This window comes from Lampetra planeri, chromosome 10 (assembly GCF_965212315.1).
Source record: "Lampetra planeri chromosome 10, kcLamPlan1.2.h2, whole genome shotgun sequence".
NCBI classification, from domain to species: domain Eukaryota; kingdom Metazoa; phylum Chordata; class Hyperoartia; order Petromyzontiformes; family Petromyzontidae; genus Lampetra; species Lampetra planeri.
The window spans coordinates 2,914,880-2,936,100 of NC_136116.1; the positions used below are offsets into that span (position 1 = coordinate 2,914,880).

At 52.4% G+C, this 21,221-nt stretch overlaps 1 protein-coding gene across 1 annotated transcript in view; it reads right to left on the reverse strand.

Annotated features, from left to right (window-relative positions):
- Nucleotides 1-21,221, reverse strand: part of LOC144721127 (histone deacetylase 4-like) — a 128,114-nt gene that overhangs the window by 89,925 nt on the left and 16,968 nt on the right. The window contains exon 2 of the mRNA XM_078598522.1: nucleotides 13,042-13,260. Within this exon, the coding sequence (XP_078454648.1) occupies nucleotides 13,042-13,063 (22 nt within the window). The 5' untranslated portion in view covers nucleotides 13,064-13,260. The remainder of the gene's footprint in view (nucleotides 1-13,041; nucleotides 13,261-21,221) is intronic.

The window sequence follows — 21,221 nt, forward strand, 5'->3', positions numbered from 1 at the left end:
GCGAGTGTGGGGCAAGCGTGGGACGAGTGAGCGTGGGGCGAGTTTGGGACAATTGTGGGGAGAATGTGGGGCACGAGGATGGGACGAGCGTGGGACGAGTGTGGGACGAGCGTGGCAAGTGAGCGCGGGGCGAGTGGCACGGCTGACGGTAGAGCGCCGGGCCACAGATCGTCACTGGCGCCAGCAGCACTCGCCTGGGTTCCGTGTTCCGGACTCGGATATAATTCTTAGGATTCGGCGTTAATTCCTGACACTGTGTAGAACTGGAGCAAGGCTCAGTCAGGATTCGCAGGGTTCCCTGAGGGGACGATCATTGAGACCAAATGATTCCTGACAAAAACAAACCACCGCACGCTGCACAGGTGTTGCGCCGATTTCCTCGCAGGTGACCCACGGCATCGATCGTATCGAAAGCTCCAACCGCACCGGGGTCCGAATACACTTCTCTGCACTCGTTAGCGGGCAGCTCATCTCGTCAGGCGGTGAGGGGTGGTGGGGGTGGGCGGTGGACACACCGAAGGCGTTTCATTTCCACTTAACCACCCCTCCCGCGCGTGCGGACGCACCAGCGGCAGGCCTCTGTAAGTTACAGCTCGATTACGAGTTCGTGCATCAACGCCGCGGCTTTTCATCATCTTCATCATCACAGCCCGGGCCAACGAAAATGCGATCGACCATCGATCAATCACCCGCGGCGAGAGAGGGGCGCGTGCGACGCTCGCTTCAATTACAAAATTGGCCCAGGCGGTAAACAGCAGCACTGCAAGCGGCGGCTCCCCCACCGGGGGCGGCGACCCCCGGCATTCACCGGGGGGCCGCAGGCAACGTGACGGTGAGCGTCACCGCAGCGAGTATCCACGGGACACAAGGCCCGCGATTGCCCGGGCCGTGTTAAAATAGCGCACGAAGAGGAGTTCTAGGAATTTCCCCGTGTTTCCTCCACGTGCATGTGTGTGGGGGGAGAAGGGTGGGGGGCGCAGATTACGGAGAAGCGAGGCAGGTGTGTGTGTGTATGTGCGGCTAAGTGCCCCCCCCCCCCACCACAGCTGTGGTCCAGCAACCGCCCCCCCTTTCTGCCACGTGCCCCCCCTATCAGCTCCCAGCAATCGGGGGTCCCCATCTGGAAGGTATAGATTTGCGGGGGAGCTCGGGTTATGCCGACGGAACGACGCACGTGGGGGTAAGGAAAACCGGCCGGGAGTCGTGTGCGCGCCCGCGAGTGCGTCTGGGGAACGTGGGCGAGTGCCTTCAAAACAACCCATCAAGTATCGAAACGCCGCCACCTTCTCTTCCTCCGCTTCTTCCTCCCGTGGCTCCCGGCCAGCCGAGAGCACGCGTGGGCACGCTCTCGCCGCCCGCAGCATCTCAAAGCTCAAACGTCCACGGCGATGAAGATGAATAATGGCCAAGATCCAATTAAGTATAAAACACACGACTCCTTCCAGACTATGGGTTTTTGAATGTTTCATGAAATGCCGCATTTTGAAATTAACAACCTCCTTTGAAGTTTCGATGAAGCAGGCATATTAATAAAAATGTTAAGCAAAGTTTTCTGGCTGCCGATAGTATATATTTTTCCGCTAAATAAAATATTGATGGAGCGAGGGACGAAATAATAAAAGCGGGGGAAAAAAAACTTGAAAAATGGGACTGGGTCCAGTTAGGAGCACCCCGCTGCCGTGTTTCAAGCGCTCGGGTGAAATTCTCACTTCATTGTTATTCCCTCGCAGGGTTTTTCCTGAAATTAGGCCAAGATGAGAGATTGCCTCCGAACACTAACAGCCTGCGGCCTGCGTATCTGCTGCGAGGGGGGTGGGCAGCGAGGGAGGGGAAGCGTGCGGTTTTCTGGGAAAGCGACCGCCCGCTCCACGGCAACCCGGAGCGCCGTGGGTCGGCGGACCGGCCCGGGCCGGGCCGACGTAGCCCCAACGACTCGGGCCGCGGCGCATGGGCGGGGTGAGAGGATGCTGCTAAGGTGCTGTCCGTGGCCTGACACGCCAGACTGCCAGGCCTCCACTTCGCCATGCCAGGCCACGGCTGCGTTGCACTAATAGATCGGTTCGCAGAGAATGGCTGACGTGCGGGCACATACATGGCCCAGCGAAAGGCAAGGGGGGGGGGGGGGGGTGGTGGCAGCACTACCTGTGGCTGCGTACAGGCCGCCGGCTGCCGGCGCATGGCTGTGTTGACGTTGGGCGCAACGAAGCCCCCGCGCGAGTCGCTGGGATTTCTGACATTCCCACGCCGTGCCGCGCGTGCCGAGACAGCAACGCGATCTTACGGCACTGCCCGGGCAGACGGGCAACGTCGACGTGCGGAACAGCGCACCAAGACACCCGGCAGATAGGCTCATGGGAAAAATGAAAACCGACAACAAACGAGACGTATAAACGGCACGCACGTGGTGCTCGGCAAGCTGGGGGGAGGCTGTGATAACAACATCATCATCATGAGCCAGGTTCGCCTCACTGCTGGATGAAGGTCTCCCCGAGCTGTCACATTGTGATGAAGTGATGACGATCTTGTTTTTATTAGAAATCCAATTGTAAGCAGAGATCCCGAGCCTTTGATGCAAAGCGGCCGAAAAAAGAGAGTGGGCTGGAAGATAGTGGGGTTGAGTTGACAGGCATCTTGAACTGTGGGTTATGTTTGATCAAAAATGCAGAACCAGGAAGGGAGTTCCAAGCCCCAACTGTGCCCAGATAAAAAGCTGATAAATAATTTACAACCGGGAGAATGAACCCAAGTGAGAGAAAGACAATGACAATAAAATGTCACTTCTGAAATCAAGCACACACACAAAGCCTTAACAACGACGCTCTCCATTCATTTTGTGGGTGTACGGTTAGTTCTCGCGGAACGCCTCTAACAATAAAGACGCGACGCGTGAAACACCGTCTTCTCACCTTCCAAATCAAGACGCCAAAAACAGCCCACTGTGAGCGGAACCTTCTCACATTAGGCCCGGCAACCAACGGGCGCACCTTCGTCCCGTCCACCCGACTCTCAAATCATCGTCCACCGAGGGCGCAAGCGCCGCCATCTCGGCGCTTGCACGGTGGGCCGAGACGCACGCGGGCGGGCTCGCGGGCACGCGGGAGCCGTTTCCCGGGGCCCCCTGCGTGCGTTATCGCCGCACTACGATCAGCGTCCACACAAAAAAAAACTCGCGAGCCCTATCGCGGGCTGGCAGGCGCTGGCCACCAAGCACCCACAGACTTCGATAGCCGGGGGAAGCCTGGGGCTTGCGGGCGTCTCGGCCAGGCCTCGTGGGCCCCATGTCCTCCACCCCCCCCCCTGCCCCCCCCCCCCTGCCTTGCGCGCCCCTCCATCGTCCACACCGCACGGACGGACGTCTCTCCTCAACAAATCAGGGGGCCCACACACTTTGGGGTCAGGGGTCCAGCAAAGTTGCCCGACACCCACTCTCTCCCTTTTTCTCTGTTGCCAAAAGCTCCAATCCCCTCCCATCTTTCCACCCCCACCCCATCCTTCCCTCTCAATTGAGCTAAGACTTCCAGATGCGCTTCGGCCGGAAAGCTCTTCCTTCCGATATCAGGTAGCCGCTGGAGCTATTCACTTTTAAATCTAGATTGAAAGCTAATTTCTTTCTTTTTGTGTTTAGTTTATTGTCCTCCCCACCCACCCCGCACCTCCGATTAACACGGTTGGCTACGTACGGTGAAAAAGAAGTTCAACATACATACTTCATTTTTATCGCAGGCGGTGACTACAGATAAGCGTGTCGCACTTGTCCTTTAACCCTCGTGCTAGCGTTTTTTTTGCTGGCCTCGTCGATATTTGTGTTGCTGATAAGCCAAAAAAAGAAAGTATAACGTAAGGTTACAGTTCAGAGCAGTTTGATCGAGCTTAGCTAGGCTGGGAGTGCTAAATTAAGGCGGCATGTGTCAGCAAATATTTCCATTACGGTGATGCTTTCTAGTGCTGCGCACGTACATTTTTGCTAATATCCGTCACAATACAATACCGTGCCAAGTCATTATCCATAGTAGGCTCACTGGGGTAAATTTGTGATAATTACTGCATTAAACATATCCCGGCTAGTCTGTGATGTGCGTAGGACCGATAACCACATTACCGCCGGTGAGATTCGACGGGTTTTCTAGAAATGATTAAACGGTCTCTGCAAGAAAATAGTTGGTACGTTTCACAGTTCTAATTAATGAAGGGAACTGCGGGACTTCCATTTTTGGCTGAGGTTTGCTTTATTATACGTGCGGCTCAAGAGGCGGCGCACGCAAAGTTGGAAATTGATTGAGAAAATTTTTATTTAAAAAATCATTACTCCTTTAAAAATATATCAAATTTTAATTTCAATACGTAATCACTTTTAATGAGATGGCGCATGCAACCTCAGCCCACAACAAGTCTGCAAAATAACTCGCAAACGTGCGGCAGCTGCGGAGTTTATAGGGAAAAAAAAAATCGCCATTAATATGATCGCCATTAGCTGTTTAGCACAGGAACGTATCTCATCCCTCCGTCCTCACGACGACGTTCTCTCAGACACGTTCCCTCTCCCGACTCAGACGCTCCGCCGTTAGTCTCACCCACTGGCAATCATCACTTCTACTCCCGGCGAGTCCTGCCTAAGCATGCTTAACTTGCCGATCCACACAGCTGTAATTCGCATTTGTTCTCTGGTCAACGTGTTCCTCTCCCGGCGTAAGTTCGGAAACGAGGGACGATGCTAAACACAAAGGAATGAAGAAGAGGTCCTCTGGATAGCGGCATGCGCGTAAGAAAAGGAAGACGCAGTTGCGTGAGGTGCGCTCATGTTGTCGTGATCCGGGATCGGTGTGGAAATTTCAGAGCGCCGCCAGTTTGCATCGAGCTCTCAATATTTTGCAGCTTTCCTTGTTGCCAAGCCGGTAAATGCGGTGGCGAGCGCGTGGAGGCGTTGCCTGAAAGCAGAGCTCATGCAGAAGTCGGGGGAATGATGCACAGGCAGCCAAACATCTCGCTTGCAAATGTCATGTCCATCCTCCCCCTCCCTCTCCATTTCCCTCTAAATCCGACCCTCTTTCTTTGTATCAGAAGTAAAGAACTTCGTCCCAAGGAAGAGAGAGAAGAAAAAAACCCAACAAACATTTAGAAAAATAATTAATTGGGAGTTGTCGTCGGTAGTCACGAGCGGCGGCGTGCCGCTCGGTGCGCCGCCGTGGGTTGTCAGCCAGACAGCCGTGGTGGCCCCCAAATCATGGTTCCTTGTTTTTCGCCACTTGGTACACCGTGTGAGCAGCAGGTTTTGTAACCCCGGGGAGATAAGTGCACCCGGCCCCCGATCCCCTCCCCCAATGCGGCCCCACAACCACCAGCCCCCACCACCCCACCACCACACCACAACCAACAATCCACCCCACCCCCCCCTATACCCCTAACCCCTAAATGTTTTCCTTCGGGCAGCACCATCTCCTAAGGCTGGGACAGAAAAGCGCGAACCTTCGAGATTCAACGGCAAGCTTGGCGCGGTCGGTGCTCAACAGGGGGCCCGAGGGGGCTGGCGGGCAAATTTGTTTGGCGATGGGGAAAAATAAACGCGGCTCCCCGCGTCCCCGTGATGCAGACTCAAGAGTCCGGGTCAGCCGACTCGACAACGCGAGACAAAGGGACCCCCTCCCCCGCCTGTTAAGTGCTTTCAGATGGACTACTTCCCAAGTCCTTAAGACGGCAGAGAGAAAGCGAGGTGGAGGGGGGGGGAGCAAGAGAGAAAAAAACACAACACACGATTTACTTGCCGGGCATCGCACAGGACGCAGTTCCACACGACGGGGAAGCGGCCGTGGTGTACGGTTAGGGGAGGGGGATGTTTTGAATGCTGATGCTTCTGCGCCACGCTCGCAGCAACGTGGATAAAAAAAAACTCGGCGGCGTGCGCGGCGCAACGGATTGCACCACTAGGTACCTTCTTTCTGCAGGCGCAGTGTTTCCTTCATTTCCCATCATCTGTTTAAGCGTAGTGACGGCGCCTACGGAGGCGGCAGCACCTGACGATGGGACGTGTGCCGTGCCGTGAATGAGAATGAATGTTTAATGTGGCGCTCGTAAAAAAAAAAACTTTAACTGACATTTTATCCCAAAGAAGTTTACAATTGCAGGCACGCAGTCATTATAAGAATAATGACCTTCATTTATCCAGGAGGGCCTGGCCGAATCCAAGGAGCGTCCCACCACTTATATTTCGGAATGTTTGACCAGTTCCATGGATGAGAGTTTGGCTTCATGTGGGAGAAAAACTGTAGATATCCCAAATAAAACCCACCACCCATTACTGGGGGGTCCCCACATGTGAAGTGTGCCCAGGCACATTCAAGCATCAATTGCTGTTTCGCCATCTTCAAGCAGAACAACCCACACCGCACATCGTACGACAAACACGGCGTACAGGTACGCGCGCAGAGGGTTCGACAAAAACTAAACCTTTACCGAGTCAGTCGCGTGAGTGATTTCGTTATATTTAGCGCGCTTATTGCGTCGTACGTCGTCCCCGGGGCTGGCTTCTCTTGCAACCCCCGTGAGGAAACCGCGCGCGACTCTCCCGCCCGCAAGAGCGGCCGCGAAAAAACTAACGCACGCGCCGGAGCGCGGCGATAACGGCGCCCACACGCGCGCGCACGCGGTGTTTACGGGACTCAAAAACGCTTCTCGCGGATTAAGTCATCGCGGGACCAGATTGATGCGGCGGACTGGCGCAATCGCAACTCAAATCTGAAACGAGGCAAGGCAACGACGGTTGACGGTCCGTACCGCGGGTGGCAGGCCGACATTAAAAGCGGACCACATTTCCCTCTTGCAAAATCAATCGCCGATCCGGTGGAGGAGCGGCAGGGAAGGCGGCATGCTTTTTGTACCGTAGCCAAAAATGACAGCGCGTCCGGGGTGTGCTCACCGCTTTCAAAATCGGCAAACCGTCGTGCGGCAGCATCATTTGCAGACTCGTAAATTTAACAAGTGGAATGCGGGGGTGGCAGCATTGCCAACATGCGCGTGGAGCGGCGCACCGTCGTGGGCAGAGGAGCGCAGCGGCCGCCTGCCGTTTCGCACAAAACGCCGCGCCGCATCGTGGTTCCGGCACAGGTTCTGCCGATTTCCGTGCCGGCCGCCGTGAGCGCCAGCGGCGGCTCCGGAGGCCACCGGGCGGCCCGCCACCCCAGCATTACTCAAAACGCCTCCGCTGCGAATCACGTGAGCCTAACAAAGCCACTTCAGTACTGAGAAGCACTGTGCCCAAACAAGAGTAATTGCCGCTATTCATTCCATCCACTCCCTGCCCACAATGCCTTGCATTGGAGCTGAATGGCACATTTGTTGCCGTCCACTCGGAGCACTGCGACGATACGGGGGCGGTGGGAGGCCCTGGGGTGGGGGGTATAGCGAGCAGGGTTGATCTTCCAGCAGTCAGGGCTGGGACATGGATTCCCATCGGACACTTCCACCACAGTAATTCGCGCCCTGCTCTATTGAAGCTGGCGACCCGAGTCCGATCCCTCGCCACGGCTAAAAACAGCCACGGGAAGGGGGCCCTCATCCCATAGCGGATTGACAAAGGGCGGTGAATTATCTTATTAGAGCCCGTGCTCCTATAACGCGGTAGTTGCGTTCCTGAAGAATACAGTGTTATGGAAAAATCGCGTTATAATAAATAACAAATAATATAGGTTAAAGCACAGTCCGCGATAACACGTGAGATATGTATGCAGGATGAACAAAGCATCTAGAAGCATCCAGCAGCATCCCGCCTCGTGCGATGCCACGCCCAGGCAGCCGTACAACTGCCGAATCCATACTCTTTGTTGCAGCAGCTCTTCCTTCTACGTCAGCAGTTCTCCTGCTGTGTTTGTTTCACCTGATGATGGTTGCTTGTGTTGCGATCAAAACGTCGTGATCTGTTAATTTTCTACCTACGTGACTTTACCGAAAGAACCAAAGAGTATGGATTCCTGCAGTCACGAAAGCTTCACATCAAGATTGCGTATTCCTACTCACGTGATGTATTCCGTTGACTCGATCGCGTTATATGAAATTCGCATCGGGTTATAAAAACACACGATCCCCAATAAATTGTGTTATATTCAATTTGCGTTAGTGAAACTACACGTAATAGGAGAACAGACTGTATGAATCTCATTTTCCCTGCGATGTGCCGAGCCTTGTGCAATGCACGGCCGGCACGTGCGCACGCGCAGACGGGTCCCACGGCGAGGGTACAGGTGACCTCACGGCGACCGCCGGACCCGAAGGTAAACACAAGAGAAGTGCCGGTAATCAAGCGGCCACAATTGGAGTTTACGGATATTGCCGTGGAAAAACTCATTACGGGAAAGATGTAAAATCGGCTCAGAGGATCGTTAGACCGTTGAGGGTTCCATCCGTAAAAAGGTGGCGAGCAAACAAGGTTAGGGATCGGCTGTGTGTACACAGAAGAGTCAAAACCATTAAAGCTGCCCGCTCAGACTCGTAAAGATAAGCGTAAATTTCAATAAAACGACACGGACAGCTTAACAGCAGTTAAGCGACATGCTCGCATGTCAACCTCTGTGCCACAGCTGGGACAGCGCAGGAAATGGGGTGCCATGGTGGCGTGGTGTTATGCAGGAGGTCGTGGATTCGATTCCAAGTTCTCCCGGTGGTCGCGAGAATTTTTATCCGGGTCCTCTGGTTTTTCCCTCCACGTTTAGAATCAACGTCACGCGTATTTGGCTTCTATAAACTTCCATATGATGGTAAGCCTTATTGTTGCGGTATCATATCTGAGCAGGTCGATTCTTTAAAAGAGCTACATAGGTCAGTGGGCCTTCCCTGGTAAAATAAACAATAGTTGAGCTTAGTTTTTATGAGGTAAACCAAAACATGCAAACCCAATGCTTCGGAGCGAGCGTCGAGGGCCCAAGCCGACCACAGCGGCGGTGCATCATCGCTCAAACCCCGTGCACGACGCACACACGCGCTCCGCCGTACGAGTCTGCCGCGCAAACGTGAAACAACACAGATGCGCGGCATGGCACGTGCACGCAGTACGGCATGTATATACGCGATACGGCGCGTGTCCGCGTGGTACGGCACGTGCACGCGGAACAGCACAGTATGGCACGTGCCGGCGCGCACGCGCAGTACGAGCACAGTCTCTGGGTGGTTGTGACATTAAAACCCGGTCAAGAGAACGTGTAACCCAACTTGGCCTCTGCAAAATTAAATTTGCATATTCAAGTTTTATGAGCTAAAAAAAAACGGGGTGGGGTTTTTTTCGTTGGGTTACAGAAAAGTTAAAAGTCAAACATCTGTTTGTTTCCGCTGGGAAACCAGAACCGACAATAACCGGCGTGTTCCAGTTAGAGTTAGACTTACAGTTAGGAACAGAAGTTGGGTTAGAGTTAGGGATAGGAATACAAGTTATGGGTATAATAATAAAAATTTAGAAAAATTTACAACCATTTTTTCATTCCACTAATGGATAAAGAACTCTCTATGCTGCGTCGGACATGCGAGTTGTTTGACCACACTTCACCATGGTGGTCAGTGAGGGTTGATGACCGTGGGAGACAGATCACTGGCCACCAATGTTAGTCATGGCTAGAAATCGAACTCAGGTTGCCAGGTTTGTAGCACTGCGCAACAAACCACTGCGTCTCCATTATTATCAATCATCATCATCAATCAGCCACAGTGGACGAAGGCCTCTGCAAGCCGTTGCCACTTAGCACGGTCCGGCGACAGAGCGATCCGTGTCGTAATGTTTGGTCAGTCTCGACCACCGCCGGACACCATCACCCCACGCCCCGGTCCCAGGGACGGACGACATGCCCTGCCCCACGCGTTCAAGTTCAACGTTTATTTTGTTGGACCAGGCGAGGGAACTCAGAGGCCCGGGTGAGTCTCGACTGCAAGAGCGACCTCGGGTTCGCTAAATTGTAAGAGCAAAAAAGAATTCAAGTGCGAGCGATGGGAGGAAATATGACCACGTCACGTGAGACATGCCAAAACATTGGAAATTACATGGAGCGTTAAAGTTGGCTCAGGCAGGTTAGTTTTCGACTGATCATCGCGTAATTACAAATTAAGTCACGAAAAATATATTTCGGGTGACTCTTGTTCTAATATGTAAACAGACAAGCCTCCTATACATCCAATACACATTGGACATATTTCAAGCATACCTACATTTCTTACAATAAAGGAATTCTTGACTTAAAGCTTTCGTGACTGCAGGAATTAATAGTATTTGAGTATTTCGGTAAAGTCACGTAGATAGAAAAAATTGCAATTAAATAATAAAAAATTAAGTGAATAAAAAATAATAAAATACTCTTTTTTTTCTCCTGATGACAATTGCTTGTGTTGCGATTGAAACGTCGTGATATTTTATTATTTTTTTATTCACTTTATTTTTATTATTATATTGTTATAATTTGTTCTATCCACGTGACTTTACCGAAAGACCCAAAGAATATAAATAAAGGAATTGTATCGTATTATTATTGTGATCCAACGAAGGCCCTCTTTTCCCTGTCTGCTCAGGTCTCCTCCACTGGGTGTTGAGCCTGCTCCTATTCACTCTCCTCCCTCTCTCTCTCACCCTTGCCCCCCGGCCCCCCCACCACCACATCATGGCCTCCATCCCTGCCCCCCCCCCTTCCATGCCCCCCGCGGGGTGGAATTACACACCTCCACTCCACGGCACAGAGAACAAGCGCAGCCCTTCCTACGGGAAGGCCGGCACAGCGCAGCCCACTCCACGGCGCAGCGGCAACCCGAGACAATAAAAGCCGCCAGGCTCGGCCAGAGAACCAGATACCCCGGTGGCAGGGCAAGCCGAGAAATAAACAGTAGCAATTATAGACAGGAGCCGTGCGGTCATTAGCCGATTGCTTGCCCGTCCGCCTTTGTCAAAGTGTCCATTTCACACCGGGCATTGCCTCCCCCCACCCCAGCCCACTGAAAATGACAAAAATTTAATAAAACAGTCCGTGAAGCTGCATGGTGCGGCGGCTCGCAACGCGATACCAAATTAGCCCGCGTCTCATAATCAGACGCCAACGAGGCTGACAAGCGGCAACGTGGCCCACCGTGCGCGTGGAGGCGGCTCACGAAGCCGTCCCGTTAAGCCGGCCATCAGGAGTAATATTTTTATAACGAGCAAAACATGAAACCGTCCATATTACATTCTGCTAATTTGACTTAATGTGTTGCCAAAATACCAGTTAGGCAAACACTGAAATATTGAGCCGCCCCTTAATTAAGCCATGACGTTGGATTGGCCGCAACTTAATTTCCCTGCTCAAATGTCCCCGGCTCTCCAACAAAACGCGGATTCACTCCCGACTCCGTGGCCAATCACCCACCATCCCACCTACCTCCCCACCCACTGTCCCACCCTGGACTTAAACCATTTAGCCGGCGGAAGAAGGGAACTGCGGCAAGCACGCGAGCGTTGGGCTACTCTTATTTGCGCGATGCCGACAAATGGAATTTTTTATTCCGTCATTCTGCAGCGCGGGCCACAGGTCACGGCGGCTTGCCTAGTCCCCGTGGTATTTTGGTGTTCGCAGGAGGACGTTACGGTAGCGGGGAAAAGGCGTCGAAAAAAAAAGAACCAATGACGCTGCAATTTTTTCATTGGCGATATTAACTTATTACAACCTGGCTGGGCCGGGCTGAGATTACAGCACATTCTGGTTATGTGTCCACTCATTCAAGGAGGTCCGTAAAATGAGGACAACCTTTGAGGGCAGTCGACAGTTGTTATTATGCACAGACGTGATCCTGTGCGATTATGAGACAACTACTGCGATGGTCGCCTGTAATCCAGCAACATGGAAAGTGGGGTTGGTGCTCAGGGATGGCAGTTGCTTGAAATGCTCACCTACAGGGCAATGCGTGGTGCCTGTCGGAGGCCGAGCTGCAGTAGCTCTGTGAGAGCTACTTCCTTTCAGTTTAACACGCAGACTTTTACGACCAATATCCATAATAAAGAGTTTTTGGGTTATAGCGTGTAAATATAAATGTGTTGTTAACCTCACCGCCACCCAACACTTAGTAAGGTTTGTCATGTAAAAAAATGTGCCAATTAGTTACGAGTTCAGCACACCGGTGTGTTTGAGAATAAACCCACCCAACTGTAAATGTTGTGGGTTTACTCGCCAACACACCGGTGCACTGAACTTGTCACCAATCAGCACATTCTGTTTACGTGACAAACCTTACTAATTGGCCGTGTCGGGTGGTGGCGGGTTTAACGAGTTACCTGCTTTGTTTCGTGTGCGCTTACCTCACAGCAGCACTCCAGTTTCATTCCACACAAAGACAAACAGACCCCTTCTCAAAATAGGAACCGGTGAAAAGTTAAAAAGTGGAACTCGCCTAAAAAAATAATTAAAGACACTCAGAGAAGCTATCTCGGACAGACGCAGCAATACTTATATCATCATCATTATTGTAATTAATTGCCTATTATTATCGTTTTTCTCTGTCACCAAACCCCTCTGGCATTTTGGTAATACATCAGTGCGAACAAAAAAAATAACACATACAGATAAATAACAAAAAAAGTGCTTTCAAAAATGTCAATGGCTGGTGACTCGGAATGAGTGATTGATGATTGCTTTGCTAAGCTCCGGGCCATATTTTTGTGAGAAACTCCCAACTTCTGAGCTGGAAATGTGTCGCTCATCAACTCCAAGCGGGTGGCACAGCGAGCAAAGGCGTAACCACAGCCTGTCAATGCTCCACTTCTTGCCAGCGGCGCATTTGCAAGGCGTTCATTTTCCCCGCAAGTGCAACGCACTGATATCGTTAACCCACGCGCGGAATTTTACAGCAAAAAAAAAGAAAAGGTCGCACAATTCCGTTCGAGCCACTTTCAGCCGACTCGCCGACTCAACAGCCAAACGTCAAGGACGCATAACGTCTCACGCAGACCACCGGCAAAGTCAGCAATTTCGGGAATCACTTTCCACGTGACGGGCGGAGAACGGACGGCACTGCGGAGTTTACATGGAGGGTGATATTTTCTCTTCACCTCACCTGGTTGGCCGGGCGAGGTCATGGCGTCCGTGGCGACCCAAAGGAGGCCGCCAAGCCCGGGCCCCCCTCAGCTGCGACCCGCAGAGATGAGAGTGCAGAGGTCACACGACACCCCTCCCTCGGTCCGCGCCAGCGATGGGAACGGTCGCTATGGCCGCGCCGTTAATTTGTTTACCGCGGGGACTCCCCGGGCTACGAGCGCTTGGCCAACTCGTGACCCTGGGGGAGGGGGGGGGGCAGCAGAGGGAGAGGTGAGACCCGCGGAGGTCGACCGTTGCCACGCGGCCCAATAAGAAAACGCAGCGCTACGCCAACGGATAATGAAGCGGGGTTTGGTCCGGATGAACCCCCCCGCCCCCGGTCGTATAACCCACACGATGTGGGAGAGCCCTCATCTAGCAGTGGATCAAATAAAAGGGATTTAAAGATGACTCAATTGGGACTACAAATAGCAGTCATCGCAACCCTACTGGTACACTAAGGACGCTCTTGCAAATGAGACCCTATCCCTGGTCTTCCGACTCCTCGCTTGGTTAAACAACAAAAAAACTTTAACCTTGAACTTGAATTAAGCTGAAGCAAAAGCACATCCCTCTCGTACGCGAGGAGTATTCTTTTACAATTAGTTTTTCTATGACAAAACGTGACTCAACGCAAATGCCCTCCACTTCATATGGCCTCCACTGCTGTTGCATTATTGGTTGGCGTCAACAACACGTGTTTGAGACAATCGCTGGACTGGCTACAGCCTTTGGAGCGGCTTGGCTGGTTTCGCCGGATCGGCCCGGGAACGCCGGATAATGTTGGAAGCCGGATAATCGCGTGCCGGATAATCGATGATCACCTGTAGAAGCAAACTGTGGGTCGGTGTCGACATTCAGCATCTCACCAGCAGTGTCAGCTTTGCTGAAAGCCAAAGCTGGTGAACTACCAGATGTTATGTTGTTGCCACGATCTATCCACTGCCTGATGAAGGTTTCTCCAAAGCCGTAGCTATGCCGCCCCGTCTTGCATCAATCCATCTAGCTCCTGATTTCATCACTGCATCTTCGTGGTGGATGATCTCTCTCTCGGTTTTGTTTCCTTCCTTTGTCTGCCACCCCATTGTTAGGCCGCGACCATGGGCCATCAGCCGTGCCCGGCGCGCGTTTTCACGCAACTTAAGGGTTTATTTGTGCCTTTCAACGGTTGTTACTTCTTTTTCTCTTCCGTTTTTTTCCATTAAATTTTTCATTGTAGAAATAGGCGTCACTTGAAAGAGCAAAAATCACAAGCTCAATAAATTCGCAGCGGGATATTTATCTATTAAAGTATTTCACTCGGATAATTCCTTGAGATGGAACATCTCGTTTGCAAAGATGTGTGTCTGAGCAATGCCCCGCTGGCTTTTGTAAATAGCCCGAATGAACGAGAATTTACCTCTCGGATGCCATGACATCAACATTCAGAGCAGAGCGACAATTCATCGAGAACACGAGTGGGCAGTTATGCATTAAGATGATTAAGGGGTCAGCAATAAATGGGCATTTAATACGGAAACGCACGAATACCAATAATAATGAAATGTGCAATGCATTTGACAGTGGCCTAGTGCACAGCTTTAGCGGAATTTCTCAGTCAATTTCTCAGTCGGAGAAACAATTATTTCTATTTTTGGCAAAGTGCAAACACTTCACGATCTGATAAGATCAGGCTTGGCTGGTTACAGAGTGCTAATTGTGCATTGAGCACTTATCTCAGATAATTGGGTTCTGCAGGCAACAACCTGCCACGGCTCAGCATCCAATCGGCACGTACCATTACGTCTGTCACGGTCGCCCTTTATTAGTGAGACGAAGGGCGCACCCGCTCGCTCGTTCGCTCGCGCAAATAACAAAAAAAAACCCCACGCGGCTCCGCCAATTGTTTTATGGAGGCAAAAGTCGCAACGCCGGCCGTTAAGAAGACGCGCGCGGACGGTCGCGCGCTCGACATCGGCGGCTGCCCAGTCGCGTGGCCCCCGCGAGAAGCACAAGAGGTGGTGGGGGGGCGGGGGAAAGGGGGGCCCAACTCCTAAATTATTTACGCCCCTGCAACACAGCCCATCCCCCCTTCCATTCACACCCGCCGCGAGCTTTCTCTATAAAGCCGTCCGTGGGACAAACGCGCACGCACACGCGCCCGTCTGGGAGTGCGTGCACATGCGAGGAGCGGTGGCGCAGTGGTTAGCAGCGCGCTGCGCTACGAAAGCGGTGACCCGAGTCAGATTCCCACTCACGGCCAACACCGGTGACGATTATCTGAACCGGTCCTGGGCCTCTCCTAGGTCGACTCAGCCTCAAACGAGTATCCGGTGCGGTGTGGAGTAAACATCGCCACTGGGGAGACAAAAGCAGCCGGACGTGGTGCCAGCCACCCACCCCCTCGTGTGCCGTGCCGGCCTTTATCAATAGCACTTGCCCCAACAGTCTGCTAAAGGCTATACGGAGGGTCTTTGTCTTTTTGCGTGTGTCACGCACGCAATGCGTTGCGCTTGCATTTTGACAGCCAAGTCCGCCCCCCCTCTCCCCCAACGGCTGCTCCCCCCCCACCACCCAACCCCCCCACCACCCAACCCCCCCACCACCCAACCCCCCCACCCCCCAACCCCCCCACCACCACCCCCCAACCCCCCCACCACCACCCCCCAACCCCCCCACCACCACCCCCCAACCCCTCCACCACCACCCCCCAACCCCCCCACCACCACCCCCCAGCCCCTCCACCACCACCCCCCAACCCCTCCACCACCACCCCCCAACCCCCCCACCACCACCCCCCAACCCCCCCACCACCACCCCCCAACCCCCCCACCACCACCCCCCAACCCCCCCACCACCACCCCCCAACCCCCCCACCACCACCCCCCAACCCCCCCACCACCACCCCCCAACCCCCCCACCACCACCCCCCAACCCCCCCACCACCACCCCCCAACCCCTCCACCACCACCCCCCAACCCCTCCACCACCACCCCCCAACCCCTCCACCACCACCCCCCAACCCCCCCACCACCACCCCCCAACCCCTCCACCACCACCCCCCAACCCCTCCACCACCACCCCCCAACCCCCCCACCACCACCCCCCAACCCCCCCACCACCACCCCCCAACCCCCCCACCACCACCCCCCAACCCCTCCACCACCACCCCCCAACCCCTCCAAGCCCACCCAGCCAGCGCAAGCTCACTGCCCCCGCCTCTTCCCATCAAAAATTAATGTCGGCCACACAGTGCATGATTGAGCGTGTTAAATGATTGAATAAGTGATAAAGAAGCTCACGCTCAAACTCTTTTAGGCTTTTGAACATAGCTGATGGCGCGCCGCTAAGCGTGGACCCACGGCGCGAGTGCTCCGAGCGCGGCTGCACGGGGCAGATACATTCTGCAAGAGGCGGGGGGGGGGGGGAGCTTCCCCGCTATATATCCGAGATATATTGCGTGCGGAAATTTAAAACATATCGCATTAATTATTCACGTTTATTATTTGTTTGGCGCAAAAGATAACATGCGGCAAACCGCAATAAATACTTCGCGGGGAAGGGTAAATATTTAATGCTATTTTCATTTAAAATTAAGAAATGTGCGAGCGCCTAAGTGGAGGAATGATGCACGCCACTCCGAGCGCCGAAAAGAAAAACTGAGTGCAAGAACTCGCATCTAGAATTCGCACCGAACCGCGTAACGGAGAAGTCGCCCTCCTGGCCTGGACGTGCGGCACAGCGGCGGCAAGCGACAGCCACCGACCGCCAACCCAGCTGAAGACGACGACGATGATGATGATAGAAGCATACGGAACTTCCAGCCCGCACACCGTGCTGTAGGTATAGATGGTCTCGAGTAATTGCCATGCGATGGATGGGGACAGAGTCCCAGGTGAACAATAACCCTCATGTCGTTGTTAGGAACGGTGAACTTTTTCTTAGGCCAATATGTTTCATGCCTGTATGTATGTACGAGGAACTTTTTTTCGCACTGTCTAGTAGCCAGAGGTGCGGGGGGAGGACAACAAACGAAACGCAAAAAGCAGTTCTAAACAAATTATATTCTTGGGTCTTTCGGTAAAGTCACGTAGATAGGTTCAAAGAAAGTAACAAATAAAAATAAAGTGAATAAAAAATAATAAAATATCACGACAATTCGATCGCAACACAAGCAATCGTCATCAGGAGAAAAAAGAGCGGGAAAGCTGCTGAGTCAGGATGTTTTAAGGGTTTCAAATGTGGTAGCCCAAGGGTCATAAACGAAGTTGGCGGAGCTAGTGATGTTAAAGTGAGAAATTTGCATGTAAATGTAAGATCGGAGAACTACCTCCTGATGACGATTGCTTGTGTTTCGATCGAAACGTCGTAGTTTTTGGTTATTTTTGTTATTTTCTTTTAACCTATCTACGTGACTTTACCGAAAGACCAAGAAAATAATTTGTTTAGAACAGTTTTTTGTGTTTAGTTTGTTGTTCTCCCCGCGCACCTCTGCTTAGCGCGGTTGGCTACGAACAGGGTCACCCTGCCAGGCCATGAATTCCCGTAACATCATTGATGAGTTTGCGCAAATGCGACGCACCTTTGCTTTTTTTCTCTCTCTGTCTCTCTCCCTCACGAATATGAACCTTCTCATTAAGTTCGCCGCGGAGGCCCCCGGCGTGCACATCGCGGACTGGCGGCGCCGTCGCGGCACCGCCGCCTTCCGCGTGCGCGCTCGCGGCTTGTTAAATATTCAGGCTTTATGTAACGCGTGTCCGCGCTTCTTGCAAAGCTTTTTTCAATCTCTCATTAACGTGCAATTCTAAATTGCGCGCACCATTCTAGGGGCAGGCCCTGGGCACGCGGGAATTACAGGAAGAGAGAATATGCGGGTTTGCTAAAGGCTTCAAAATGGATTATACTTTCTAGCCCATTAGTCATTAAAACCATGCACTCTAATACCTTAAAGTCATGAAAATGCCACAATTACACGGCAAATTGATGCCCTGTGCGCACTTCTCAACAGCAGTGCATTTAGCCGCGAGATCTTGGACGGCTCGCCGGAGGCAGGCGGCGGCGGATGTTGCACGCGTACGGACGGTCTCGCTCGGAGGAAAGTGGCGGGAGGGGGGGTGGAGGAAGGAACAGGCGGAACCGCAGGTGCACGTGAAGGGAATCGTTTCGCTCGACGATCACAACGCTCGTCCCCGCGAGCGGCCTGCGAGTGTCGACAAACGAGAAACGAGCTGGGGAACCGTCGAAGGGGAAACAGAGTGCCTGTCAGGAAGGAGCTCGGTTTCTCTGCCGCAGAGATGTATGCATATGTGTGTGTTAAACTTCTTTAGCACCGTACATGGCCAACCATGCTCATCGGAGGTGCGGGGCCCAATGATGACAAGACCCAAAGCAGAGTAGGGCCGGGATAATGCTCGGAGGAGTGACCAGAATGCATACCAGGTAGTTATAGATTGCAGGAATACAAGGTGGGGAGCAGAGGGCAGCTGGGAGCATAGACGCTCGCAGATGTACGCTCCCTTGAACTGTGAGATTGTCCACTCTCGGCGCGATGGCCCTTTTGGGCATCGTAAACAAAGTCCACGCGTCTTTCTGCTTAAAGGAGCGTTACGTGGTGGCGAGTTGCTTGGAGAAATTCCACATTTCCTGTGGCAGGGAGGAGGCAATTAAGGCGCTTTGCGCGAAAATCACATGGCCACTGAAGCACAACCGGAGATTAAAAACGAAACTGGGGCCATTCCACGAATAGCACGTGAACAAAGAGGGAAAAAAAACAACAACTTAACACTGACGCAGAAGCGCACCAGGAAGGAAGCGATGATAATTAAGTTGCACGCAATGCTGAACAGCAGAAGTAAGACAAGAGCAAGCATAGTGGAGTTTCAAAAGCGGCGATGGGTAAGTGGCTCAGCAGTAGCCAGCGCAACCTGGGGAGTGTAAAACTTCTCTCCCCGAGCGCGAGGGCGATGAGCTCGTACAGGGCGCCACGGTGGCAAGATGGTATACAGGAGGTTGTGGGTTCGATCCCGACCCCGACTCTGACGCCTGCATATCTAGAGTTTGCATGTCCTCCCCGTGGTCACGTGGATTTTTCTCCGGGTCCTCCGGTTTTTCCCTCCACATTTAGAAACATGCGTATTTTCACGTGATAATACACTTCGTCATTTGTGGCTAAGACGCTTTGTGATAACGAGCTATATAGCTCAGTGGGCCTTAGCTGGTAAAAAAAAAAAAAATTGTAATAGCAGTGGTAACAGCGCGCATTATTTACACCGAATAAATAAGCTAAATTAGTTACGTCGGAGCGAACATAAAACCCAATCAAAAAGCAAATGCAAATTCATCTCGTGCTCGCTCGCTCACTCTCCTCGCCCGTGACTCTTGCAGCGAGCACGTGGTTGCGTGGATTTGTGGTATTTTTATTTAAATTTTTGCGCAAGGATTTTTAATCTCCCGTGAGAGTTTCCGCCGCAAATTCCGATTTTCGAGAGGAAAAAGATATCACAGTGCAAGCGGTGAGGTATAAATAGGCGAGATGCGCCGTTATACACGGTGGAGTATTTATTCTGTTGCTGTATATACAATGATGGTGGGGGGTAGCGTTCGCAACCAGAGTCTGATTACCAGCCAGCCACGGCTGACATCAGTGATGAGTGCTCCCTGAACCGCTCCCCCTTTCACCAACCCGGACCAAACGAGCGCGGTGAAGTATGGTCAAACAAGCCCAATGACCGATATGGATGAATTTTGACCAAGGGCTGATAGTGTATTATAATCAGATATAAGTTCATCAAACACTACAATTTACTACTTTATATCACATTCAAATTTAATGCACCTCCAAATGCTGTTTTGACTCACATCAGCCAAAAAAATGGCTCAATTCACACGTTTTTGGTGAATGTTCCTTTTTGTCCGAATTTGGCAAAGAAAATACCAATGTCTCTTCACCAGTAAGCGGATACAACAGAAGTACATCCGAGGATCCCTTCAAGTGACCTCTGGTTGCTTTGGCGAGGACCAGTCTTTCAGCAGATGACCAACATAAAGAACATTTAGTCCTGGAAATAATTAACGCACGAGAAAAACGAACTCGTCTTGCATCATCACGAAGGAATGCGTAACAACCGAGAGAAGGAGAGCGAGAGCAGGCATCTCTCACTGGTCAAGCCCGCTCACATTCAGCACACGTGCGGTGGGGGGGGGGCAGGAATTAACGAGCCCATCCGAGCGTGCGAATCCTCCCGGCTCGCCAGGACGGCTGCGGGGGTCGCGTCGGCACGCGCACGACGACCGCCGCCTCCGCCTCCGCCTCCGCAATGACCCCAGCCATTAATTAGGGCCGGTCCTCGCCGCTCTCCGTGGGCCTCACCTCGACACTCACCGCCCAATCACGGGGCGCTGCAGCGCTCGCCTAACGAGCGACGATGACGCAACAGCAGCAGTGGTGGCGGTGCAAGCGGGGGTTTCGTTTCACGCATTGCCACGAGCGCCATGGCGCAGGCTTCCAACGAGTAGCCCTTCGCTTTCTTGACATTTCCCGGTCTTCTACCTGCATTAATTCTCTCCCGAGTGCGCTTATCGGCATCGTGTCGGGAGCCGAAGAATACATTGGGAGATTTCGCAGAGCAACGCAGCCCTTGGTGTTTGAGAATGGCCTGCATAGGCTGATAGAACAGAGATACCTCTGAGATCCTTTCAAGTGACCTCTGGTCGAAAAAGTAGGAAGCACCTTCTCACCAACCGTGCTACGAAGAGTAAGGTTCTCGCATAATAGTCAAACCGATTTTTTTTTGGTGGAATTCTCAAGAGTTGGAATTCAGTCAAAATTTTACTGCAAAACCCAATTCATCTGATCGTTTTTTTCACCAGTCATTGGTGACCAGGCTGAGACTATTGGTGACCAGGGTTGCCACGGTGGCGAGATGTTAACTACCTCGCCTGGTATGTAAGAGGTCGTGGGTTCGATCCAGACCCCGATGCCTGTATCTATGGAGTTTGCGTGTTCTCCCTGTGGTTGCGTGGATTTGTTTCTGGATCATCCGGTTTTTCCCTCCACATTGAGAATCAACGTGCGTTTTAAGCAATTGGCTGATATCAATTTTCACACGTTTAACCACTTCATTGAATTATCATTTGTGGCCAGGTCACTTCTGAAAAAGAGCTAGATAGCTCATTGGACCT